General features: G+C 40.2%; 3 protein-coding genes across 16 annotated transcripts in view; 1 reads left to right on the forward strand and 2 right to left on the reverse strand.

Annotated features, from left to right (window-relative positions):
- Positions 1-9,647: 9,647 nt before the first annotated feature.
- fgfbp1a (fibroblast growth factor binding protein 1a) lies at positions 9,648-11,904 on the reverse strand. 3 transcript variants are annotated; one of them, XM_086023390.1, is made up of 3 exons: positions 11,606-11,904; positions 11,281-11,374; positions 9,648-11,193 (listed from the first exon to the last, which is right to left on the reverse strand). In XM_086023390.1, exon 3 carries the CDS (start codon positions 11,171-11,173, stop codon positions 10,607-10,609), a length of 567 nt encoding a protein of 188 aa, XP_085879516.1. In that variant the 5' UTR covers positions 11,174-11,193; positions 11,281-11,374; positions 11,606-11,904; the 3' UTR covers positions 9,648-10,606. The 3 variants fall into 3 exon arrangements, with proteins under 3 accessions (XP_085879516.1, XP_085879515.1, XP_085879517.1); XM_086023389.1 differs by lacking the exon at positions 11,281-11,374; XM_086023391.1 differs by lacking the exon at positions 11,606-11,904 and having other exon boundaries at positions 11,281-11,595.
- A 2,471-nt stretch (positions 11,905-14,375) lies between these two features.
- Positions 14,376-17,880, forward strand: LOC147151436 (glutathione S-transferase A-like). The gene is made up of 6 exons (XM_086056025.1): positions 14,376-14,546; positions 15,776-15,841; positions 15,924-16,029; positions 16,480-16,598; positions 17,544-17,629; positions 17,700-17,880. Exons 1-6 carry the CDS (start codon positions 14,379-14,381, stop codon positions 17,827-17,829), a joined length of 675 nt encoding a protein of 224 aa, XP_085912151.1. The 5' UTR covers positions 14,376-14,378; the 3' UTR covers positions 17,830-17,880.
- A 338-nt stretch (positions 17,881-18,218) lies between these two features.
- Positions 18,219-24,737, reverse strand: part of prom1a (prominin 1a) — a 55,057-nt gene continuing 48,538 nt past the window's right edge. For 8 of the 12 annotated variants that reach the window (XM_086055957.1, XM_086055972.1, XM_086055989.1 and 5 more), the window contains 4 exons: positions 23,729-23,832; positions 22,793-22,830; positions 21,400-21,450; positions 18,219-20,376 (listed from right to left, as the gene is read on the reverse strand). In XM_086055957.1, coding sequence (XP_085912083.1) covers positions 23,763-23,832 — 70 coding nt within the window. In that variant the 3' untranslated portion in view covers positions 18,219-20,376; positions 21,400-21,450; positions 22,793-22,830; positions 23,729-23,762. Of the gene's footprint in view, positions 20,377-21,399; positions 21,451-22,792; positions 22,831-23,728; positions 23,833-24,737 lie in introns of those variants that run through there. The other 4 variants (XM_086055930.1, XM_086055997.1, XM_086056015.1 and 1 more) reach the window with 3 other exon arrangements.

A 24,737-nucleotide genomic window follows, 5' to 3' on the forward strand; every position in this document is an offset into this window, starting at 1 on the left:
GTTAGGGTTTGAAATTAGGGTTAGGGTTTTTAAAACTAGGGTTAGGGTTTCAAACTAGGGTTAGGGTTTGCAACTAGGGTTTCAAAGTAGGGTTAGGGTTTGCAACTAGGGTTTCAAACTAGGGTTAGGGTTTCAAACTAGGGTTAGGGTTTCCAGCTAGGGTTTCAAACTAGGGTTAGGGTTTCAAATTAGGGTTAGGGTTTCCAGCTAGGGTTTCACACTAGGGTTAGGGTTTCAAACTAGGGTTAGGGTTTCCAGCTAGGGTTTCAAACTAGGGTTAGGGTTTCAAATTAGGGTTAGGGTTTCCAGCTAGGGTTTCACACTAGGGTTCGGGTTTCAAACTAGGGTTAGGGTTTCCAGCTAGGGTTTCAAATTAGGGTTAGTATTTCAAACTAGGGTTAGGGTTTCCAGCTAGGGTTTCAAACTAGGGTTAGGGTTTCCAGCTAGGGTTTCAAACTAGGGTTAGGGTTTCCAGCTAGGGTTTCAAACTAGTGTCAGGGTTTCCAGCTAGGGTTTCAAACTAGGGTTAGGGTTTCAAACTAGGGTTAGGGTTTCCAGCTAGGGTTTCAAAGTAGGGTTAGTATTTCAAACTAGGGTTAGGGTTTCCAGCTAGGGTTTCAAACTAGGGTTAGGGTTTCCAGCTAGGGTTACAAATTCGGGTTAGGGTTTCAAACTAGGGTTTCAAACTAGGGTTAGGGTTTCAAACTAGGGTTAGGGTTTCCAGCTAGGGTTTCAAATTAGGGTTAGTATTTCAAACTAGGGTTAGGGTTTCCAGCTAGGGTTTCAAACTAGGTTTAGGGTTTCAAACTAGGGTTAGCGTTTCAAGCTAGGGTTTCCAACTAGTGTCAGGGTTTCCAGCTAGGGTTTCAAACTAGGGTTAGGGTTTCAAACTAGGGTTAGGGTTTCCAGCTAGGGTTTCAAATTAGGTTTAGGATTTCAAACTAGGGTTAGGGTTTCCAGCTAGGGTTTCAAACTAGGGTTAGGGTTTCACATTAGGGTTAGGGTTTCCAGCTAGGGTTTCAAACTAGGGTTAGGGTTTCCAACCAAGGTTTCAAACTAGTTTTAAAGTTTACAAACTAGGGTTAGGGTTTCCAGCTAGTGTTTCTAACTAGGGTTAGGGTTTCCAACCAAGGTTTCAAACTAGGGTTAGGGTTTCCAACCAAGGTTTCAAACTAGTTTTAAAGTTTACAAACTAGGGTTAGGGTTTCCAGCTAGTGTTTCTAACTAGGGTTAGGGTTTCCAACCAAGGTTTCAAACTAGGGTTAGGGTTTCAAACTAGGGTTAGGGTTTCAAACTAGGGTTAGGGTTTCAAACTAGGGTCAGGGTTTCCAGCTAGGGTTTCAAACTAGGGTTAGGGTTTCACATTAGGGTTAGGGTTTCCAGCTAGGGTTTCAAACTAGGGTTAGGGTTTCCAACCAATGTTTCAAACTAGTTTTAAAGTTTACAAACTAGGGTTAGGGTTTCCAGCTAGTGTTTCTAACTAGGGTTAGGGTTTCCAACCAAGGTTTCAAACTAGGGTTAGGGTTTCAAACTAGGGTTAGGGTTTCAAACTAGGGTTAGGGTTTCAAACTAGGGTTAGGGTTTCAAACTAGGGTTAGGGTTTCCAGCTAGGGTTTCAAACAAGGGTTAGGGTTTCCAACCAAGGTTTCAAACTAGGGTTAGGGTTTCAAACTAGGGTTAGGGTTTCCAGCTAGGGTTTCAAACTAGTGTCAGGGTTTCTAGCTCGGGTTTCAAACTAGGGTTAGGGTTTCAAATTAGGGTTAGGGTTTTGAATTAGGGTTAGGGTTTCAAACTAGGGTTGGGGTTTCCAGCTAGGGTTTCAAATTAGGGTTAGGGTTTCAAACTAGGGTTAGGGTTTCAAACTAGGGTTAGGGTTTCCAGCTAGGGTTTCAAACTAGTGTCAGGGTTTCCAGCTCGGGTTTCAAACTAGGGTTAGGGTTTCAAATTAGGGTTAGGGTTTTGAATTAGGGTTAGGGTTTCAAACTAGGGTTAGGGTTTCCAGCTAGGGTTTCAAATTAGGGTTAGGGTTTCAAACTAGTGTTCAAAATAGGGTTAGGGTTTCCAGCTAGGGTTTAAAACTAGTGTTAGGGTTTCTAGGTAGGGTTTCAAACTAGGGTTAGGGTTTCAAAATAGGGTTAGGGTTTCCAGCTAGGGTTTCAAATTAGGGTTAGGATTTCAAACTAGGGTTAGGGTTTCCAGCTAGGGTTTCAAATTAGGGTTAGGGTTTCAAATTAGGGTTAGGGTTTCAAACTAGGTTTAGGGTTTCCAGCTAGGGTTTCAAACTAGGGTTAGGGTTTCCAGCTAGGGTTTCAAACTAGGGTTAGGGTTTCCAGCTAGGGTTTCAAATTAGGGTTTGGGTTTCAAATTAGGGTTATGGTTTCAAACTAGTTTTAGGGTTTCCAGCTAGGGTTTGAAATTAGGGTTAGGGTTTCACATTAGGGTTAGGGTTACCAACTAGGGTTTCAAACTAGGGTTAGGGTTTCCAGCTAGGGTTTCAAACTAGGGTTAGGGATTCCAGCTAGGGTTTCAAACTAGGGTTAGGGTTTCAAACTAGGGTTAGGGTTTCCAGCTAGGGTTTCAAACTAGTGTCAGGGTTTCCAGCTAGGGTTTCAAACAAGGGCTAGGGTTTCCAACCAAGGTTTCAAACTAGTTTTAAAGTTTACAAACTAGGGTTAGGGTTTCCGGCTAGGGTTTCTAACTAGGGTTAGGGTTTCCAGCTAGGGTTTCAAACTAGGGTTAGGGTCTCCAGCTAGGGTTTCAAACTAGGGTTAGGGTTTCAAACTAGGGTTAGGGTTTCCGGCTAGGGCTTCAAACTAGGGTTAGGGTTTCAAATTAGGGTTAGGGTTTTAAATTAGGGTTAGGGTTTCAAACTAGGGTTAGGGTTTCCAGCTAGGGTTTCAAATTAGGGTTAGGGTTTCAAACTAGGGTTCAAAATATGGTTAGGGTTTCCAGCTAGGGTTTAAAACTAGTGTTAGGGTTTCCAGCTAGGGTTTAAAACTAGTGTTAGGGTTTCTAGGTAAGGTTTCAAACTAGGGTTAGGGTTTCAAACTAGGGTTAGGGTTTCCAGTATGGTTTCAAATTAGGGTTAGGATTTCAAACTAGGGTTAGGGTTTTCAGCTAGGGTTTCAAATTAGGGTTAGGGTTTCAAATTAGGGTTAGGGTTTCAAACAAGGGTTAGGGTTTCCAACCAAGGTTTCAAACTAGGGTTAGGGTTTCAAACTAGGGTTAGGGTTACCAACTAGGGTTTCAAACTAGGGTTAGGGTTTCCAGCTAGGGTTTCAAACTAGGGTTAGGGTTTCCAGCTAGGGTTTCAAACTAGGGTTAGGGTTTCAAACTAGGGTTAGGGTTTCCAGCTAGGGTTTCAAACTAGTGTCAGGGTTTCCAGCTAGGGTTTCAAACAAGGGTTAGGGTTTCCAACCAAGGTTTCAAACTAGTTTTAAAGTTTACAAACTAGGGTTAGGGTTTCCGGCTAGGGTTTCTAACTAGGGTTAGGGTTTCCAGCTAGGGTTTCAAACTAGGGTTAGGGTTTCCAGCTAGGGTTTCAAACTAGGGTTAGGGTATCAAACTAGGGTTAGGGTTTCCGGCTAGGGTTTCAAACTAGTGTCAGGGTTTCCAGCTAGGGCTTCAAACTAGGGTTAGGGTTTTAAATTAGGGTTAGGGTTTCAAACTAGGGTTATGGTTTCCAGCTAGGGTTTCAAATTAGGGTTAGGGTTTCAAACTAGGGTTCAAAATAGGGTTAGGGTTTCCAGCTAGGGTTTAAAACTAGTGTTAGGGTTTCCAGCTAGGGTTTAAAACTAGTGTTAGGGTTTCTAGGTAGGGTTTCAAACTAGGGTTAGGGTTTCAAACTAGGGTTAGGGTTTCCAGCTAGGGTTTCAAATTAGGGTTAGGATTTCAAACTAGGGTTAGGGTTTCCAGCTAGGGTTTCAAATTAGGGTTAGGGTTTCAAATTAGGGTTAGGGTTTCCAGCTAGGGTTTCAAACTAGGTTTAGGGTTTCCAGCTAGGGTTTCAAACTAGGGTTAGGGTTTCCAGCTAGGGTTTCAAACTAGGGTTAGGGTTTCCAGCTAGGGTTTCAAACAAGGGTTAGGGTTTCACATTAGGGTTAGGGTTACCAACTAGGGTTTCAAACTAGGGTTAGGGTTTCCAGCTAGGGTTTCAAACTAGGGTTAGGGTTTCCAGCTAGGGTTTCAAACTAGGGTTAGGGTTTCAAACTAGGGTTAGGGTTTCCAGCTAGGGTTTCAAACTAGTTTTAGGGTTTCCAGCTAGGGTTTCAAATTAGGGTTAGGGTTTCACATTAGGGTTAGGGTTACCAACTAGGGTTTCAAACTAGGGTTAGGGTTTCCAGCTAGGGTTTCAAACTAGGGTTAGGGTTTCCAGCTAGGGTTTCAAACTAGGGTTAGGGTTTCAAACTAGGGTTAGGGTTTCCAGCTAGGGTTTCAAACTAGTGTCAGGGTTTCCAGCTAGGGTTTCAAACAAGGGTTAGGGTTTCCAACCAAGGTTTCAAACTAGTTTTAAAGTTTACAAACTAGGATTAGGGTTTCCGGCTAGGGTTTCTAACTAAGGTTAGGGTTTCCAGCTAGGGTTTCAAACTAGGGTTAGGGTTTCAAACTAGGGTTAGGGTTTCCGGCTAGGGTTTCAAACTAGTGTCAGGGTTTCCAGCTAGGGCTTCAAACTAGGGTTAGGGTTTCAAATTAGGGTTAGGGTTTTAAATTAGGGTTAGGGTTTCAAACTAGGGTTAGGGTTTCCAGCTAGGGTTTCAAATTAGGGTTAGGGTTTCAAACTAGGGTTTAAAATAGGGTTAGGGTTTCCAGCTAGGGTTTAAAACTAGTGTTAGGGTTTCCAGCTAAGGTTTAAAACTAGTGTTAGGGTTTCTAGGTAGGGTTTCAAACTAGGGTTAGGGTTTCAAACTAGGGTTAGGGTTTCCAGCTAGGGTTTCAAATTAGGGTTAGGATTTCAAACTAGGGTTAGGGTTTCCAGCTAGGGTTTTGAATTAGGGTTAGGGTTTCAAATTAGGGTTAGGGTTTCAAATTAGGGTTAGGGTTTCCAGCTAGGCTTTCAAACTAGGGTTAGGGTTTCCAGCTAGGGTTTCAAACTAGGGTTAGGGTTTCCAGCTTGGGTTTCAAATTAGGGTTAGGGTTTCAAATTAGGGTTAGGGTTTCAAACTAGTTTTAGGGTTTCCAGCTAGGGTTTTAAATTAGGGTTAGGGTTTCACATTAGGGTTAGGGTTACCAACTAGGGTTTCAAACTAGGGTTAGGGTTTCCAGCTAGGGTTTCAAACTAGGGTTAGGGTTTCCAGCTAGGGTTTCAAACTAGGGTTAGGGTTTCAAACTAGGGTTAGGGTTTCCAGCTAGGGTTTCAAACTAGGGTTAGGGTTTCAAACAAGGGTTAGGGTTTCCAACCAAGGTTTCAAACTAGTTTTAAAGTTTACAAACTAGGTTTAGGGTTTCCAGCTAGGGTTTCTAACTAGTTTTAGGGTTTCCAGCTAGGGTTTTAAATTAGGGTTAGGGTTTCACATTAGGGTTAGGGTTACCAACTAGGGTTTCAAACTAGGGTTAGGGTTTCCAGCTAGGGTTTCAAACTAGGGTTAGGGTTTCCAGCTAGGGTTTCAAACTAGGGTTAGGGTTTCAAACTAGGGTTAGGGTTTCCAGCTAGGGTTTCAAACTAGGGTTAGGGTTTCAAACAAGGGTTAGGGTTTCCAACCAAGGTTTCAAACTAGTTTTAAAGTTTACAAACTAGGTTTAGGGTTTCCAGCTAGGGTTTCTAACTAGTTTTAGGGTTTCCAGCTAGGGTTTTAAATTAGGGTTAGGGTTTCACATTAGGGTTAGGGTTACCAACTAGGGTTTCAAACTAGGGTTAGGGTTTCCAGCTAGGGTTTCAAACTAGGGTTAGGTTTTCCAGCTAGGGTTTCAAACTAGGGTTAGGGTTTCAAACTAGGGTTAGGGTTTCCAGCTAGGGTTTCAAACTAGGGTTAGGGTTTCAAACAAGGGTTAGGGTTTCCAACCAAGGTTTCAAACTAGTTTTAAAGTTTACAAACTAGGTTTAGGGTTTCCAGCTAGGGTTTCTAACTAGGGTTAGGGTTTCCAGCTAGGGTTTCAAACTAGGGTTAGGGTTTCCAGCTAGGGTTTCAAACTAGGGTTAGGGTTTCAATCTAGGGTTAGGGTTTACATTTAGGGTTTCAAATTAGGGTCAGGGTTTCAAACTAGGGTTAGGGTTTCAAACTAATGTTAGGGTTTCTAGCTAGGGTTTTAAACTACGGTTAGGTTTTCCGGCTAGGGTTTCAAAGTAGGGTTAGGGTTTCCAGCTAGGGTTTCATACTAGGGTTAGGGTTTCAAATTAAGGTTAGCGTTTTCAGCTAGGGTTTCAAAGTAGGGTTAGGGTTTCCGGTTAGGGTTTCAAACTAGGGTTAGGGTTTCAAACTAGGGTTAAGGTTTCAAATTAGTGTTAGGGTTTTAAACTAGGTTCAGGTATTTTCAGCTAGGGTTTTAAACTAGGGTTAGGTTTTCCGGTTATGGTTTCAAACTAGGGTTAGGGTTTCAAATTAGGGTTAGGTTTCAAAAAAGGGTCAGGGTTTCAAATTAGGGTTAGGGTTTCAAACTAGGGTTAGGCTTTCAAACTAGGTTTTCAAACTAGGGTTAAAATTTTAAGATAGTGTAAGGGTTTCCAGCTAGGGTTTCAAACTAGGTTTAGGGTTTCCAGCTAGGGTTTCAAACTACGGTTAGGGTTTTCAGCTAGGGTTTAAAACTAGGGTTAGGGTTTCCAGCTAGGGTTTCAAACTAGGGTTAGGGTTTCAATATAGGGTTAGGGTTTACAGTTAGTGTTACAAAATAGGGTCAGGGTTTCCAGTTAGGGTATCATACTAGGGTAGGTTTTCCAGCTATGGTTTCAAACTAGGGTTGGGGTTTCAAACTAGGGTTAGGGTTTCAAACTAGGGTTAGGGTTTCTAGCTAGGGTTTCAAACTTGGTTTAGAGTTTGAAGCTAGGGTTAGGGTTTCCTGCTAGGGTTTCATACTAAGGTTAGGGTTTCAAACTAGGGTTAAGGTTTCCAGCTAGGGTTTTAAACAAGGGTTAGGGTCTCCAGCTAGTGTTATCAAATCATTGTTCGGGTTTCCAGCTAGGGTTTCAAATTCGTGTTAGGGTTTCAAACTAGGGTCAGATTTTCCCGCTAGGGTTTCAAACTAGAGTTAGGGTTTCAAACTAGGGTTAGGGTTTCCAGCTAGGGTATCAAACTAGGGATAGGGTTTCCATCTATTGTTTACAAACTATGGTTAAGGTTTCAAACTAGGGTTAGGGTTTCCAGCTAGGGTTCCAAACTAGGGTTTGTGTTTCCAATTAGGGTTTCAAATCAGGGTTATGGTTTCCAGGTAGGGTTTCAAACTAGTGATAGTGTTCAGCATTTGTATCAAACTGGGGTTAGGGTTCAGCAGTAGGCTATCAAACTAGGTTTAGGGTTTCAAACTTGGGTTACGGTTTCCAGCTTGGGTTTACAAACTACGGTTAAGGTTTCAAACTAGGGTTAGGGTTTCCAGCTAGGGTTCCAAACTAGGGTTAGGGATTCCAACTAGGGTTTCAAACTAGGGTTATGGTTTCCAGCTCGGGTTTCAAACTAGTGATAGTGTTCAGTAGTAGGGTATGAAACTAGGCATAGGGTTCAGCAGTCGGGTATCAAATTAGGGTTAGGGTTCAGCAGTAGGGTATCAAATTAGGGTTAGGGTTTAGCAGTAGGGTTTCAAACTAGGTATAGGTTTCAGCAGTAGGGTTTCAAACTAGGGTCAGGGTTCAGCAGTAGGGTATCAAACTAGGGGTAAAGTTTAGCAGTAGGGTTTCAAATTAGGGTTCGGGTTCAGCAGTAGCGTTTAAAACTAGGGGTATGGTTCAGCAGTAGGGTTTCAAAGTAGAGTTAGGGTTCAGCAGTCGGGTATCAAACTAGGGGTAGGGTTTAGCAGTTGGGTGTCAAACCCGGGGTATGGTTTATCAGTAGGGTATCAAACTAGGGTTAGTGTTTAGCAGTAGGGTTTCAAATTAGGGTTAGGGTTCAGCAGTAGGGTGTCAAACTAGGGTTAAGGTTTAGCAAATGATCAGCTCATTGTGAGCTCTTGAGAAGCCTGATAACGATCCTGTTTATTTTAACAAGTGTGTTACAGCAGGGAGAGATTGAAAACCTGCAGGACAGGTGCCCTCGAGGACCGGAGTTGGTGACCCCTGGTTTAGGGTGTAGGAGTAGGGTTTCCAACTAAAATTAGTTTTTAGCAACAGGGTGTCAAACTAGTGGTAGGGTTTAGCAGTAGGGTTTCAAACTAGGGTTAGGGTTTTGGAGTAGGGTGATAGCCGTCAAAAAACGTGACTGCTTGTTTGCCTTTGAAACCTTCAATACTCATTTGAAAGCCTAACTGACTAGGTATTGCAGCTGTCTGAGTGGATTGTAACCCTGACTTCTGATATGTAGGTACTGGGTTCAATTTCTATGCTGGGACAAGCTCAGTGTCCCATTTTGATTCAGCGTTATTGGCAACTTTGCAGCTAAACTCAAGTGGGGTTTCCACGGTGAGTTTAGCTTCCAAGCAGTGTGCCCATTTTTTTAAGAGTGGCTAATAAAATTGAGTAAAAAAAATGGCCCCAGCATAGGAAATGAACCCAGAACCTCCATGTCCAATGTGAGGGTTACAACCCACTTTTGCACATACACAGCTGCAGTATCTAATCAGTCACGCTTTCAAAGGCGCGTTTAAACTGGAAGTCAACCCAAACCTATTTTTTTCAAGAAAATGTTCTATGCAGGCCCACTAGTTGAAACTAGTGAATTCTCATTAATATTGCGTTTGTGGAATATGAGTTAAGCAGCTAAATCCACCCCTTTTTAGCCATCTCAGGGGGCAGCCATTTTGTCATTTCTGTTGACTGAAAATGACAACTATCAAGGCTGACGTAATGTCCAATCACGGCTCAGCTTCAGATAACAGGTCAGCCGTGATTGGTTGTTACCAGAGCCCTGAGTAGTTGTGATGTCATTTTCAGTCGACAGAAGTGGCAAAATGGCTACCCCCGGAGATGGCTAAAAACAGGTGGATTAACTCTTATTCCACAAACGCAATATTTATCAGAATGCCTTGTTTCAACTAGTGGGCTTGCATAGAACATATTCTTGAAAAAAATGTTTGGGTTTGAATTCATTTTAAGGTTTCAAAGGCGCCCAAGCAATCACACTTTTTGATGGCTGTCCAAAAATTTAGTTGAGCTGTGTGAACTCTGGTTTGAAAGCAGACAGTTATCCAAAGGAGGGTTTGAAAAATTTAGTAAAAATCCAAATGTAAGTACCTGCGACGTTGGGTTTCAAAGTTAAGTTTAGCTTCCGTGGAATAGAGCAAAAAGTGTGAAATTCTGGAAAAAAAATCTCAACAGGAGACCTTTCTGGGGACCGTTCAGGGTATTTTTTTTTTTTCCTTTGGCATTGTTTCAGAGGGTAACAAAGTGAGGACCGGCGAAAATGTCCTCACTTTCCAGATATGTTCTCACTTTGTTGGTTATGTTCTCACTTTGTTGGTTAAAAACTAATGCCACACATCACACACACATCAAGGAAAAACACAACACAGCAGACATGATGTTTTCATTAAAATGTTTTGAATTAAACAGCAATTAGAATATAGCAACAGCAAAGCCAATTAAAATCATGGCAACAGAAAACAAATAAACACAATTCTAATATTGCACAGATGAATTAATACAAATTTAAGAGAACCACTCATATTACTTTCATGATAACTTTCTTGGATGATACGAAATGGATTTTTAATCTATTTCCTGTTTGTCAAATCACCTCTCTGATATATGAGACTAATTACCCCTATCATAACCAGTCTGAGTCTGAGGCAATATATTCGAGCCTTAGCAGTGAGAGAGGTCCACGTAAGCAAAAGTCTTCATTGAAATGAAAATGAAATATGATAAGAGAACGTATTTCGTTTATATTTTAAATTGCATTTTTGACATACTTCTGGTTAGGAAATGTGAGGTTCTTTTCTTCACCATAATCTCCTCTGTACTTTGTACTCTTTAAACAGCTTTCAAGTTTCATATCAACGCCGGTTAATTCACAAGCTCATTAGCCCTGCAAATATGCAGTTTGCCCCACACTCTCTCCTCACCACCTTGGTCACTAAGGGAACAGTATAATACAGTCATTGAGTAACACACAAAGACGGTCACAAATGACCTAGTAAGCTGCAGTAATAGAGGGTGACCCGCCCAAAAAAAAACAAAGAAGATTTGGATTTGGACATTTGAAATGGATTTCTGATGAAAAGGCCAATGAGTATAAGGTTTTAATGTGATGTTCAAAACGCAATAAACTAGCTGTACCTCAAGTTGCATTTGATTCCGTGAAATATTTAACAAATTATGTCTGTTGAAAGTTGGGGCCATTTTATTTTTCCGGGGTGGGGAGGGTCACCCTGTATTATTGAGAATAAATAATTTATGCCTGTGAGTGTTGTTATATTCTCCGCCTAAATGTGTCGCTTAAGGTGTTACAACACCACGGCTGTTGATGTTTTTCGTTAGCCGTCTACGGCGTTTTGCGTTGTGTGTTAGCAAGTAGCTAATGTTGATTTCTCAGCATGCATCTCCTTGTACCATAGTGATCAAAAAGGTGCAAAAATCAGACCAGGCCTCTTTGCAATACTCCTGGGCCAACTTCCTGTTCTCAGGGATGCACGACTTCACCGAGGTTGTGGGCGGAGCCTCTGCGGTCCGAAGTCGGAAGTGAGCCTCCGGGGGTGCGCTCCTGCACACCGCCGCCCTGACGGGCGCGCCACCCACTCGGCACAAAGCCCCGTGCCTCCTGAGCGCCCGTCCCATCTGCTTCCAGAATAGTTTGGCATTGTTGGCGTAGTGGGGGCACGAGGAGGGCGTGGCGGCGTACTCGCAGACAAAGGTGGACCCCAGGTTGGCGCAGGTGACCGCCAGGGTGACGTCGTGGCCCTCACCAGACGCAACCCAGCTACACCCGCGCTTGTCCCTCCCCCGAAAAGGACGCAAGGGTGCCTTTTTTGAGCCCTTGTGTCCATCCTTGTCGGCTCTTTGGGCACTTTTCTGCTCCCTGTGACTGCTTCCCGGCGCCAACTGCTCGCAAAGGCATGCCAGAAACAGCAGTAGGATCATGTTGGAGACTAAAGCCATCAATATTACCTGGAAGAGGACTGATAAATAAAATAAAATAAAATAAAACAAGAGTTGGGAGTAAGTCACATATGTGCCGGTCATAAGTCATTGACGATTAAACTTACTGTGGCAAAAATAAGCAACTGAAGTCGAGTTTCCACTAAATTTCAAGCAAGTCAATGTTTGGGTTCAGCAAGTCAAATGTCAAGTCATTCAATCCTGTTCATGCAGTCAAAACATACGGGATATTTGCACATTAGCTACTTTAATTCTTGAAATAATGGTAATGACAGAAATTATGTCCCTCTCCACTATAACATTATATTGACTCTTTACATCTTGTGATCACATATTGCAACATAAGTCATTATTTAAAAGTATTCAAGTATTCCATACATGAAAGTTACATTTACAAAAATACATCAACTTCTAGCAAACTAATGAACTTACCTTAACAAAACAAATCCAAATAAAAATGTTCCAAGGTGAACTTTTGCTTGTATGCCTCGTTTCTCTTTGCAGCAATTTGCAAAAAAAATCACGCCCTCCCCTTACACACATTCACGCCCACATTTTTTTTTTCTTGCTGGAAATGAAGTTATGTGTTACGTAGTGGTATTAATTATGTTATGAGGCTGTAGAGCATCCACTTTAATATAAAAAACGAAATATGACAAAACCTTGTGAAAGCAGCAACTGAAGACGTCTTTCCACCAATATTGAACTGGCCTCTTCGTTTAAGCAACAGCGACACTCAACGGTGTTGAGGGGAACTGCATTTATACGGCATTATTACTCGATTGAGTATACGGAGGTTATGAGTGTGCTTTGCCGCTCCGAACCAGGGTATTATAGTTTGGGATTTTTCATTTTAGGTTAGTTTTTATTTCGTTTTGACTTTTTATTTCTAATTCAGTTAGTTTTAATTAGCTTTTAGAATAGATTTGTTAGCTTTTATTAGTTTTAGTTTTGGGGAAAATGCTTAGTTTTAGTTGAGTTCTTATTAGTTTTTGTTTTTTAGAATTTGATGTATTTGTCAGGTGCGGATTTTTTTTAGAGTAACAAGTGTTATTTATTCAAATAAAGATAACATTTGAAAAATGTATTAACTTTAATAACAATGTATGAATAACCATCAACAAATAAAACATAACAGTCCACTTAAACTTAAGTGAAATAAGGCCAAGAAAAGTGCAGTGCATTAATGCTGCTTCTAAAGTGAAAATGCAGATGAAACAAGCAACATAAAACATAACATAAAAACCTGGCAATTGAACAGGAGAATGCAGACTTGTAACACCAGAATATGTCAACAAATTTAAGTCCTTCCATATTGAAAGTGTGGGTGTGGGTGTGTGAGAGAGCGAGAGAGCGAGAGTGAGAGAGAGGTTTTTTCCCCTCGAGCAATATGCCGCACCCATCTCCGTGACACATCCATCCATCCATCCATTATCGATACCGCTTCTCCTCACAAGGGTCGCGGGGCGTGCTGGAGCCTATCCCAGCTGTCTTCAGGCAGTAGGCGGGGGACTTGCCAGCCAATCGCAGAGCACACAGAGACAAACATCCGCACTCACAATCACACCTAGGGGCAATTTAGAGAGTCCAATCAACTTACCATGCATGTTTTTGGAATGTGGGAGGAAACCGGAGTACCCGGAGAAAACCCACGCAGGCACGGGGAGAACATGCAAACTCCGGGAGGCCGGAGCTGGGATCGAACCCACGACCTCCGAACTGTGAGGCGGACGTGCTAACCAGTCGAACACCGTGCCGCCTCCGTCATACTCAAAATAATCCCAAATGGGGCTCTGTCGTTTTCTCCCAATTTGCGCCATTATAATGTTGTTTTAGTTTTGTTTTATACCCATCAGACCTAATTGTAAACGCATTACGTCACTTCAGACGTCGAGGTGCCGTACGGCGGTACAAGTGTCGTAAAACCGGCAGCGCCGTGTTTTACATTTTAAATGATCACAAAAGCTTACAAAGACGAAAACGAATGGTATTTTCGCTACGATTATCGTTCGTTTTAGTTAGTCTTGTGAGCAGACAATGTCGTTTTAGTTTGTTATCGTTTTTCAAAAAACATATTTAAACGACCCACGTGGTCCCAGTAGGTCCGAGTCAGCCAAACGGCATCAGAACGGATTTAACCTGTACCACGTCACACGTGTTGTGTACCACACGCCTGCGTGATATTTGAAGATTACGTTGTCGACGCCGATTGGCTGTCGCCGACGAGGGACGGACTCTAACCACGTGGGTCGTTTAAATATGACAGGAACTCGCTAGCGGTTAGGCGATGCCCAGCTCATCTCTCTCGTATGAATGGCAACAGATGGATCCACAGGTTGGTTGTACGTTTTGCCATCTAAGTGAAGAGAAATGATTTGTTATGCCTGCCACTATATGCCACTGTCATAAATAGCGAAACATTAAATTGAATAATAATGCAATAATAATAATAAAGGATTTTGTGAACTGTTCGACCCCAAGACATAATATATACCGTCGCTGTCCAGCAAAAATCTCCTATGTCCAAATATGGTCAAATTCATTTTTTTCCCCCCACAAATCGATTCTAATGGTTTATCATACTTCGTCTGTAATTTTCACGCAATTTTAGACAATTTAAAGCAGTGAAAATAGAAAATACACATATAAAAACACAGTTACATGGCTGCCCTTGAGCGCAGATTGTGTTTGAGTGTTGCAGAGGTGCGACAATACAGTACTACTTTCGTTTCCACCGTCCGCGGAAGCCGTGCGGCATAACGGCCGCATCTATTTACCATCTGGGTGTTTTTCTTTTTCTTATTAGACATGAATGAGTGAAAATAGTAAGGTTAGCTGGATCTTTAACATATCAGAAAGTCAACACAAGAAAGGCAAACCTGAAACGCTCACGTTGTCTAAGTACATGTACAAATGATTGCAATAGCCAATGTTTAAAAAGTTTAAAATTGCACTATGCTTTGGGTAGTTTCAAAAATAAATAAAAAAGTAATGTCATTCAAATCTAAAATGCTTATCCTGTTTCTCAACAATCTTACAGTAGCTTATTATAATAACAAATGAGGAGGTGTGACTCGCCCTTTGTTCAATCACACAGTATGCCACCCCCCCGCCCATCCTTCAAGCTAGCCGTGTTTTGACATGTGTGACTATTTAAGGCCAGTGCTGACGCTCCACTTCATCATTCAGACACCAGATTGAAGCCATGGCCAAAAACATGACTCTGTTTTGGTGCCCCGGCTTTCCTTCGTCCTGGAGGGTGATGATTGCGCTAGCGGAGAAGAACCTGCACGGATACCGCCAGAAAAAGCTCTCCAGCAAGGATATGGGGCACAAGACGAAGGAGCTCCTGGAAATGAACCCAAGAGGGCAAGTAAGTTCATTATAATGACACCTCAAAAGGCAATTTTAATGTACACTACTCGGAAAGTGTTAGGGCAGAAGTGGGTGACTGGCGGCCTGCTGGACTCCAAAACTGGCGTGTTTCAGGTGAAATTAATCTTGCAACCTTTCGGTCGATCCGGAATAAAATGTCAACTAACGCTGCAAACAGTTTCTTGCATTCAATGATTTTCAGTCATTTAAATTATTGTATAACAAGCTGGTCTCAGGCTACTTGGAGTACAAAGAGATCTTTGGAAGTGCTGTGCAAACAAGCCATAAAAATCATAGACAAGAAACCGCGGCACTATCATCATTGTGCAATACTTAAAAAGTACAATTTCCTGAACTGGGACAATTTTCATAATGTTGCAGATTTGAAGCTCCTTTATAAGGTACTCAATGGCCTAGCCCCAGTTCCCCTGGCCGAATTTATCTGCCGCGGAGACAGCAGTGAGCGCCTTTCTCAGAGGTGACGGTGCAATTCCTTTGCGCAAGAGTCGGATGAAAATTGGCCTTTTGGCTAATTCTGGCTTTTTTTTAACCATGTTTTTTCATGTGTTATGCGAAATTGCGGACCAAAAGCGGACTCATTTTTTTCCCATTTGGTACGGTTTGTATTCACACTCTACTTTTAGTAAGTGAACTATATTGTAAACACATCGACGAGGGTGACATTTAGTGCTCCCCCATGTATTCTGTAGTTGATGCGGATCAGCAGTGTTTTCTATTCACAACTGAAGCGAACCACACCGAGTCTGTTTGGAAATGCACCGAGACCACCCCAAAAAGTAGGTCTCAATCTGGTTGTTCGATCCGCATCAGGATTCGTTTGTGTGCATTCACATCTGTATAAAAGGTCCGGACCAGCGTGGGAAAATGAAGCCTGGTCCGTTTAAAGTGGACCAAACAGTGCAGGTGTGAATTTTGTGAATTGTGTCCGCTCTTGTGACGGATGGTGGATTCGCCATATATATTTTGTCTTTATTTCAAATGGCTTTTCTGTCAAACATCTGGTTAGGAAGTGCGCGGTCTCATATGCAACCCCCAAATAACATTGATAGAAAAAAATGATGGCCCCTCCATCTTTTAAGTTGCCCACCCTTGTGTTAAGGTGAAATGTCTGTAAAGGTTACAGTGTATTTTAGGCTCTTCCTTATATATTACATTTCGTCCGGATGTGTGTACAGTGTAAACTTTACAAGCCTTTATTTGTTGTAGGTGCCTGCCTTCAAACATGGGGACCGCATTATAAATGAGTCCTGCGGTGCTTGCTTGTACCTGGAGGTAATCACTTTCAATGCAAGTCAACAAAATGAAGAGACTGGTGGCGTAAGCTCCGTGCTGATCTTGTTTTATTAATTGACAGAGCCAGTTCAAGGAGCAGGGAAATCAGTTGATCCCCAGCTGCCCCGCAGAACAGGCCATGATGTATCAGCGCATGATGGAGGGCCTCACGCTCTTTGAGAGGATCAGTAAGCTTCACTATTCACAAGGATTGAATAGCTTTGAAAAAAAATTCAATCGTGATTCCCCAACCCCCACCTCCCCCATTCAATATTGCGATTGTGATTTAATATGCAATATTTTTTTCCAAGGTCCTCTTCCAAGGTATTTTTTTTTTTAACAAACTCCAGCAATACATTAATCTGCATTACAATAAACAACATGACTGACTGACTGACTGAAATGAGGCAGATCGTTTTTTCTCTCCAAATTGCAGCCTTTGCAATTAGAACATTTCATTCTACTACATTGTGATGTCGATTTGAATTTGATCACTTGTTGAGCCCTTCGTTTCAACAATCTTTCAGGGACAGATTACCTTTCAAGACATTGAAAACAAACCGTTCACTGTACGTTTCATCTTCTATGCAGCTACAACTTGCTAATAAAGATGGCACACTTCTAAAATGATTTTGCAGAAGATATCATCTACTACCCCGTTAAGGTCCCAAAAGAGGAACAATGCGAATCTGCAATTCAGAGAAACCACGAGGCATTACGCGAAGAACTCACCCTGTGGGAAGGATATAGGAAAGAGGTGAAGTTGAACACGAAACACATCCAAGCTACACAAAGAGGTCGTGGAAACCAGTGCTTCAAAAACTCGCATAGTGGCCCAAATATCCATTAAAAGAGAGATTTTTAAAATGTATTGACGTTAAATGTTACAAACTGTACAAATTAACAATACCTTTTTTTCAAGAATATGTTCCCAGCAGGCGCACTAGTTGAAACACAGCATTCTGATTAATATTGCGTCTGTGCAATATGACTTAAGCAGCAAAATCCACCCGTTTTTTAGCCAATTTAGGGGGCGGCCATTTTATCATTTCTGTCGACTGACAATGACATCACAACGACTCAGGGCTCAGGTAACGACCAATCACGGTTGTGTAGCAGTTGTGATGTCATTTTCAGTCGACAGAAATGACTAAAAACGAGAGATAGCTAAAACCGGGTGCATTAAATCAACTAGTGGGCTTGCATAGAATATCCATCCATCCATTATCGATACCGCTTATACTCCCAAGGGTTGCGGGGCGTGCTGGAGCCTATCCCAGCTGTCTTCGGGCGGTAGGCAGGGGACACCCTGAATTGGTTTCCAGCCAATCGCAGGGCACACAGAGACAAACATCCACACTCACAATCACACCTAGGGGCAAATTTAGAGAGTCCAATCAACCTCCCAAGCATGTTTTTGGAATGTGGGAGGAAACCGGAGTACCCGGAGAAAACCCACACAGGCACGGGGAGAACATGCAAACTCCACACAGGGAGGCCGGGATCGAACCCACGACCTCTGAACTGTGAGGCGGACGTACGTGCTAACCAGTCGACAACCGTGCCGCCCTGCATAGAACATATTCTTGAAAAAAATATGTTTGGGTTGACTTCCCCTTTAAGTGCTGAATCTTTTGCATCGCATTAGAGGGAGCCCACACTTTCAGAATCGCAGGTCTAAAGCCGCTGTTTTCTCGTGCAGATATCAGGACCTTTCATATCAGGAAAGACATTTTCCTTGTCTGACGTATGTGTTTATCCATCTTTCGCCTTCCTCTTCCATTTTAGGTAAGTATAACAACAACTGATTAGGTAAACATGAGAAACACACTTTGTGAATCTTCAGTTCATTTTTCAGGATGTCTCCGGAGCGTTACCCCAAAGTGTACGAATATTACCATCAGTTGAAGGAGCGTCCCAGCATCAAAAACACTTGGCCTCCTCATTGGCTGGTCTACACAGGAAGACCTTTAATGAAAGACATCTGACTAACATCACTGTAATGTTTTCAATAGCAACGTTCTAATCGTTGGGCTGGAAAATTCAATAAAACTGACATGTATTTGTGCTGTAGCGATACACCACAGTTAAGGTTTGATTTGTGTCGTGATTTTCTGAGCCACTGTTTGACACACAATAACATTTTGTAAAAACAGATTCACATACCGGTATATACAGAGTTGGGCATTTTCCTAAAATTTCCTGGACCGTTTATAGCCTACCGTTTGCAGACCGGGTGCTCTTCCGCCATCTCTCTATCCGCCTTTTTGTCTAGCCGGACCAAATAGTAATCGCCTATAGGCTGGTCAGCCTATCATTTCATATGGGCTTCCAACACAAATACAAGAAAGACAGACTGAAGACAATAATTACGAACTGAAAGGAAAACAAGAAACCTTTATTCACAGTTTACACGTTGAAGCACTTAAGAAAAATGTACGTGTGGAATGCTTTTATTGAATTCATTTGGGTGCAGAAAAAAGGACTGTTACCTTTTTAGCTAGCAGCTAACCGGTATTAGCATGGGTAGCCAAACACTGCGGTAAAAACTACTGTAGCATGAACAAAAGGTAACAGTTGAGTAAAAAACATGTTAAAAATGTAAGAATCGACTAAATACAAACATTTTGATAATTGGTTCAACTAGATAGATAATAGATCTAAAGGTGGCCAATAGCTTACTTTGTTGGTACAAGATTGGTAGTTTTTAATGCTAGCTAGGCACTAGCTCACTGTGTCAACCAGAAGGTCTCATTTTGTTTGTTTCCCCTTATGTATTACGTTTTTCCACGACAAAATCACTCAATGTAACAGGAACAGATTGTCTAGTATGTATTTTTGTTTTAACATCAACAGCAACTAGCCTGTAAAGACATAAGCGATATGTTACCGTTAGCGTACAATGTACAAAATGAAGAAAAACAAACTGGAATACATTCGCTTGCTCTAGCTCACTGTTCGATAAATGTATCCATGTAGATTTGATTAGAAAAAAAGTATAATCAAATTAGCAAAAATTAGTGGGAAAATCCTGAGATCTACTGTAAAAACATTTATTTGGCTTGAGAACAATATTTCTCTACTTTGTCACTGACTTGTTAATTCACCAAGGAGACATACATGTTTTTAAAGAAAGTACTTTTACAAAAATAGCTATCAGGGAAATATTTCGGATTTTGATCGATTTGAGGGTGTATTGATTGTTTAGCTGTGATTGTTCTCTATTTGAGTCTTCATTAAATAAAGGTTCTGAGGTTTATTGGACGGGTTGAATTTTAATTTAATAACCTAAAAACAAGTTAATCCCCTATCACACTGCGCAGCGAATGTTGCGTTCGCGTCAGGGTTCGTTCATTGTCGCCAACAGTTTTAGTGATTTTTCTTGTCGCAACAAGTTCAATATTTCCTTGCGATGAGAAAAATACAGGCAAACGTCTGACGAATGTTTGGCGAACGATTGCAACCTTGAATGAACCCTGACGTGAACGTGCATTTTCTACCTTCGCCAAAAGTCGGAAATGTTTGACCCTCAGTGGGATTACGGGCTTTAAGTGTTTTTCATTACATATCCATATTTTTTTTAATATCAACATCTAATTTGTCATGTCAAATGTTTGATTTTACTAATGAAAAGTCACTCTTTGGTTGAATTAAATAAATGTAAGGAAAAGAGCCTGGAGAAAACTTTAAACACACCAAAATCAAACCATTGACTTGTTTTTGAATCACAGGAAAAAAATTCATGAAAACTGAAGGAAAAGATATTGTTTTGGTCCATGTGGAGATCTCAAGTACTGTAATGAACGTGCAAAATTTGAACCCAATCTGAATAAAACAGCGACCTGTGTTCTGTGCACAAAAAAAATCTCAATAACGACATCGGACGGAGTCTAAAGTCAAATTTCATCACAGAGAGTCCGGTAAAATTTGCAGAAGCAGACAAAAAGCCAAGCATACGGCTTGAGCAAAAAAAAAAAAAAAAGGCTCCTCTAAAAATATTCGAACAAAGTTCATAAACTTTGAAAACAGCGTAAGCACATCGCAGGGCGAGCGGTCCCTTTAAAAAGCAGTAAATGCCAACGTCAAAGGCAACCAGTCTTTTTCGCAACAAGCCCCAAAATATCCACAAGAATGTACGTTACTTTGTGTATTACTGTAAACATTTAAAAGTCATGCTAGCTCCAGTTTGTCCATTTTTTTCACCTTGTTATGCCAACATGCTGCAAACATAACAGGCGTCATTTTCCGTCATCCTCAAATATAACAAAGCAAACATATGTATTATTAACAGGTCCTTTAGCAGCGTGTCGTTACCTTCCCGTGGCTACTTAGCAGTATCTCCACTGTTGTTTTCGTCAAGAAAATGTTGCAGTCCAGTTCAGATTTTTGCGTCCCAGAAAATGTAAACAGCTAGGCGGCAGCCCATTGATGTCCGTCAGGAAAAATGATAATGATGAAAACACTTCGAAAGTGCTCAGAGAGTTCTTCGTTGTGACAGAAACATCTTGTTTTTGAGTTTAGTTCACCTCAGTTTCCTGAAAGAAAATGTAGCGTGAAATTGTAGTAAATAGTAAATGAAAAAAATCAAAACAGGAGGACTATGTCATATTTTTACAGGAAAAGCAATGCTACAAGAAAAATATGAAGGTTTGTAGTGCAGTAAATATGGACTGAGCCTTGCCATGAATAGCAAAAGATTAAGATATTGTTACACAATATTTAACAATTGTTTAAATTGTAATCATACCACAAATTATGATCCCTAAACAGTTTAATATCATTTCAATATTATAGTGCAACATTGTTACGCTTTAAAAATAAATGGCTTACAGAAGATTTGATTTTGGAGAAACAAAAATCACCAAAAGTTAGCACATACTGTACACCCTCCATAACTTCCACTAACACCCAAGCTAAACAGCTCCTTCACAGAAATGACTGCTTTCCCATTTAGAGAGGGATTTGGTGCCATCTTGTGGCATCTTAAGGCGTTACAGCAAGAGTACAAAAAACGCAAGTAGACACGTGAATGTTATATTGTATTAGGAGAAAGAAAAAAAAAAAAAAAAAAAAAAATATATATATATATATATATATATATATATATATATATATATATATATATATATATATATATATTATACACACACACACACACTGCTGTATTTTTTTAATTATGAAAACAACTGACTACCGTAATATACTTTGCCTAACTGACGACTTTGTCCTCAGGAATTCCCTCTGTGTTCATTTTTTTTTTTCTTATTCATTCGAAGTAAAGCCACGTTGTCATTTCCATTTTCTTCAACTTATCGTCCCCAACACGTTTTCTATTGAGGCAAAAGCCATTTCAATGATTCACTTTCCATGGTGAGTGGACATAAATAGATTTGTTCAGGCTCCATCGAGGAGCAAATTGCTTGTTAAATGGCCGCGTGAACAGTGCGGCATCTGAAGGTTTTATTACCAACCACCGATCCAAACAATCGAAACTCGTTGCGCTCGTCCAGTGAATCGATCGCGCCAAATAAAATAAAAACAAAGTACAGACAACTCACCGTGTACTTCTTCTTCTTTTTTTTTTTTAGTTCCAGTGAAGTTCGTGGCAGCTGCGGAGATGAACATGAAAGAATTAGACTTTAGCATCATTTCTCAAATATGCGCCAATAATTGCTTATGAAGTTTGGGAGCGTAGAGCAGCCCGAGCTATAAAGTGTGACAGAAGAAATAAATGATGACTGCTCCGGGTCTCAATGAAGATTTTTAAAGAATTTAATCTGCTGTTAGCCTCGGAAAAAAACATGCCACTTATTATTTGGAGAGCTGCAGGCTAATAATAGTAAGTCTTTCCTTGAGATTTATTCAAAATGGGTATGAAAAGAATATTAAAAGCAATACATGTTGGAAATGACACAATAAAATTCACAAGAGACAAGTTATAATTTCATGAGAATGAGGTTATAGTGTTCAGACCAAATATTCTTGGTTTCATGAAAATGTCATTTTATGAGAAAAAAGTCATAATGACACAAGACGAATATTATTTTTCAAAAAAGTAATTAAAATTTTGGAATGTTGCGAGAAGATGCACTAGCTATAGTTTCACCAGAATATGGTTGTAATATTACGAAAAAATATTCATAGTTTTATGAAAATGTAATTTTCCCCAAAAGGTTGTATATAAAAAAATATTGTGAGTGATGTAATACTATAAGAATTAAGTCATTTCATCACGTTTATCATTTTTCGTTAACTTGACCACTTTATTGTAACATTTCAAATTCAATCTTGTAACAAATTAGTTTAATAAAATCACTTTTTCCTTTTTATTCTCCAAGAAATGATGCCACACACAAATAAACAATAAAAATCCAACATTATCGCGATGACACCAAGTAATCTTTTGCTAACATATATCAAGACAAACTAGCACGGTATAGTTACAGATTTAACACATTTATCTTTTTTTTTTTTTTTGGGGCTCAAAATGTGATACAATTTGATGCCAAAATAACATCTGCAGCTGAATCCATTTTAATACTGCGGTTTTGTGAAGGCTAGTGCTGGGTTCCTCTTCATTGCATTCCAAAATTTAATACATCAACATAAAAACACGATCGTTTGGCTGCGCGTGGACGTGTTCTCGTTTATCTTTACGACGTTCAGCGACACCCAGAAATGAACGAGGGCGCACTGAGTCATATGTATCGTTTAGGGAAGGAGAGTGTGTGTGTGTGTGTGTGTGCGCGTGTATGTGCGTGTGTAATTCACTTGAAAATTTCCATATTGGCCATGTAAAATGGCCCCTCTGGTTCCATGAAACTTACAACACAACATTGAGAGGCACATCAAGTTATGAAATGAAATGAGAATCATGCAAATCAAAACAAACAAAAGAAGAAAATGTCCTCATGCAGCGTTTATATAAGAATATAAGGACATGAGTCTCACCATGACGTCACCCTTGAGAAGAAACAGCCTAAAAGAAGCTTAAATGAAGAAGTAAGGTTAGTTAGAGGAAAGAGAGATAAGAGGATTAATTGCACATAAAAGGATGGTTCGAGGCTGGAATAATAAAGTATTTTGATCCAAAAAATTGAATGTTACTAATATTAAGTCTTTTGTTAGTATGAAAAAAATATTTTTTAAGGTTAAAGCAATTTAAAACATGTTTTCGAGGTAATTAGTAGCATGAAGTTGAAAATATGTGTAATTTTACAAAAACAATCAACAATGTCAGAATTACACAAAAATAGTCAGTATTTTGTGAGCGTAAAGTCAAATTTCTACATGAAAATGTAGTTCTTTTGGAGGAAAAAAAACGTCTCAGAAAATTCAGGCGAAAGCTGGGAAAACTTTTTAGTAGAAAAATGTGAATTAAGTTAAGAGCATTTTAGCTTTTTTTTTTTACAGGAAATGTTAGGAAATTCTAGTAAATGGTAATAAAAACATGAAAATAAAATTAAAAGAGAAAATATTCATAATTGTACGAAAATTTTAAAAGAAAGAATGTCAAAACTACTTCAATACCATCAGAGCATGCTGCAAGAATAGTACATAGCATATATCGCATATTCCAGGAAAAATATGAGCTAGAAGAAAGAACTTGTAGCATCACAAAAAATAAATGATGTCATTTTAGATTTAATGGGAAAAACAAATTTTACATATGGTTAAATCAGTCACAGGCCAGTCCAATAAAAATGGATCTTTGACGTCTATGGCTGTCAATGGCAGTGAATGACTGAAAGTAAAGTCATATTTTTTAGTAAGGCCAAGTTACTGTGGAAATGTTATGATACTGGAAGATGAAAAAGGCTGATCAATGTTGTAAGAAGGTGTTCTTTTCAACCCAAAAAATGAAAATAATACACACAAAAAAAGTACCTGTCGGGAGCCACAACAAAATGTGTGCTCTCGGTCACCAGTCAATGTGCCTCGGAGGAGCCGAGGCCCGCGGGAACCTGTTCATGGTATCGTACGTTGGGATGCTAGCACAGGAACAACAACATTAGCAGCCGTACACAGGAAAAAAACAAACAAACCATAAACATATTTTGGGATTAAAGCAAGAAGCTCATTTGGCGAGAGAGCAGAACATAGTAACGTAAGCGTCACACAAATAAGCACGGCCACTGAAAAATACAAATCAACAAATATTTGATTTGGATATTATGATTACGTTTTTAAATGGCAGTTTCTCTTTTTCAGTGATAGTGCTTTATTTGTTTTTCTATTTCCTGGATTTCACCTTCCATTTTATTCTATTTTCACTTTCAAACTTAATGGCATGAACTGGAAAGCAGCAAAGTATCTTACTGAGGTCAACAGGCATGTTTTATTTTTATTCTAGGTTAAAATTTGTTGTTGTTGTTGTAATACACACACAAAATTGCTTAATTAATTTCACATTCATTTTCATCGACAACCCTGGCTGTTTTATGATGATTAGTGCTAATTAAGACAGAATGATTACTATTTTTGTTACATGTTTTGCTCTCTGCCTGAAGTTATGGGCTGATAGTCAACCCTGTACAACCCTGCCAAAAACAAAACAAAAAAAAAACATGCAGTTATTTTGTTGTTTGCTGTGAGATGAAAGAGGAAATGAAAAGAAGCACAATCCTAAGCGTTTGCCAATGCTTGCCTCTCTGGGAACAAAAGGATCAGGTGCACGTTCATCGGATTTTGGCTGACTCTAAATGAGAGGAGACAGTAATTTGGAGGCACACTTCATACGTGGCGAGCAGAATGGTAGTGACAGTGTACTGAAGCGCCGCCACCTCTCAAATCAAAAGGCAAAACATTCAGCAGCAACCAAATTAAAGGACGGATTCACAAAAAACTCCTTAGTGGCATTTGTTTTATGTTATGTTCATGTTTTGTTCGCATTAGC

The sequence above is a fragment of the Filicampus tigris genome, chromosome 2 (genome assembly GCF_054856515.1).
Source record: "Filicampus tigris isolate MCC_2025a chromosome 2, RoL_Ftig_1.0, whole genome shotgun sequence".
Taxonomy (NCBI): domain Eukaryota; kingdom Metazoa; phylum Chordata; class Actinopteri; order Syngnathiformes; family Syngnathidae; genus Filicampus; species Filicampus tigris.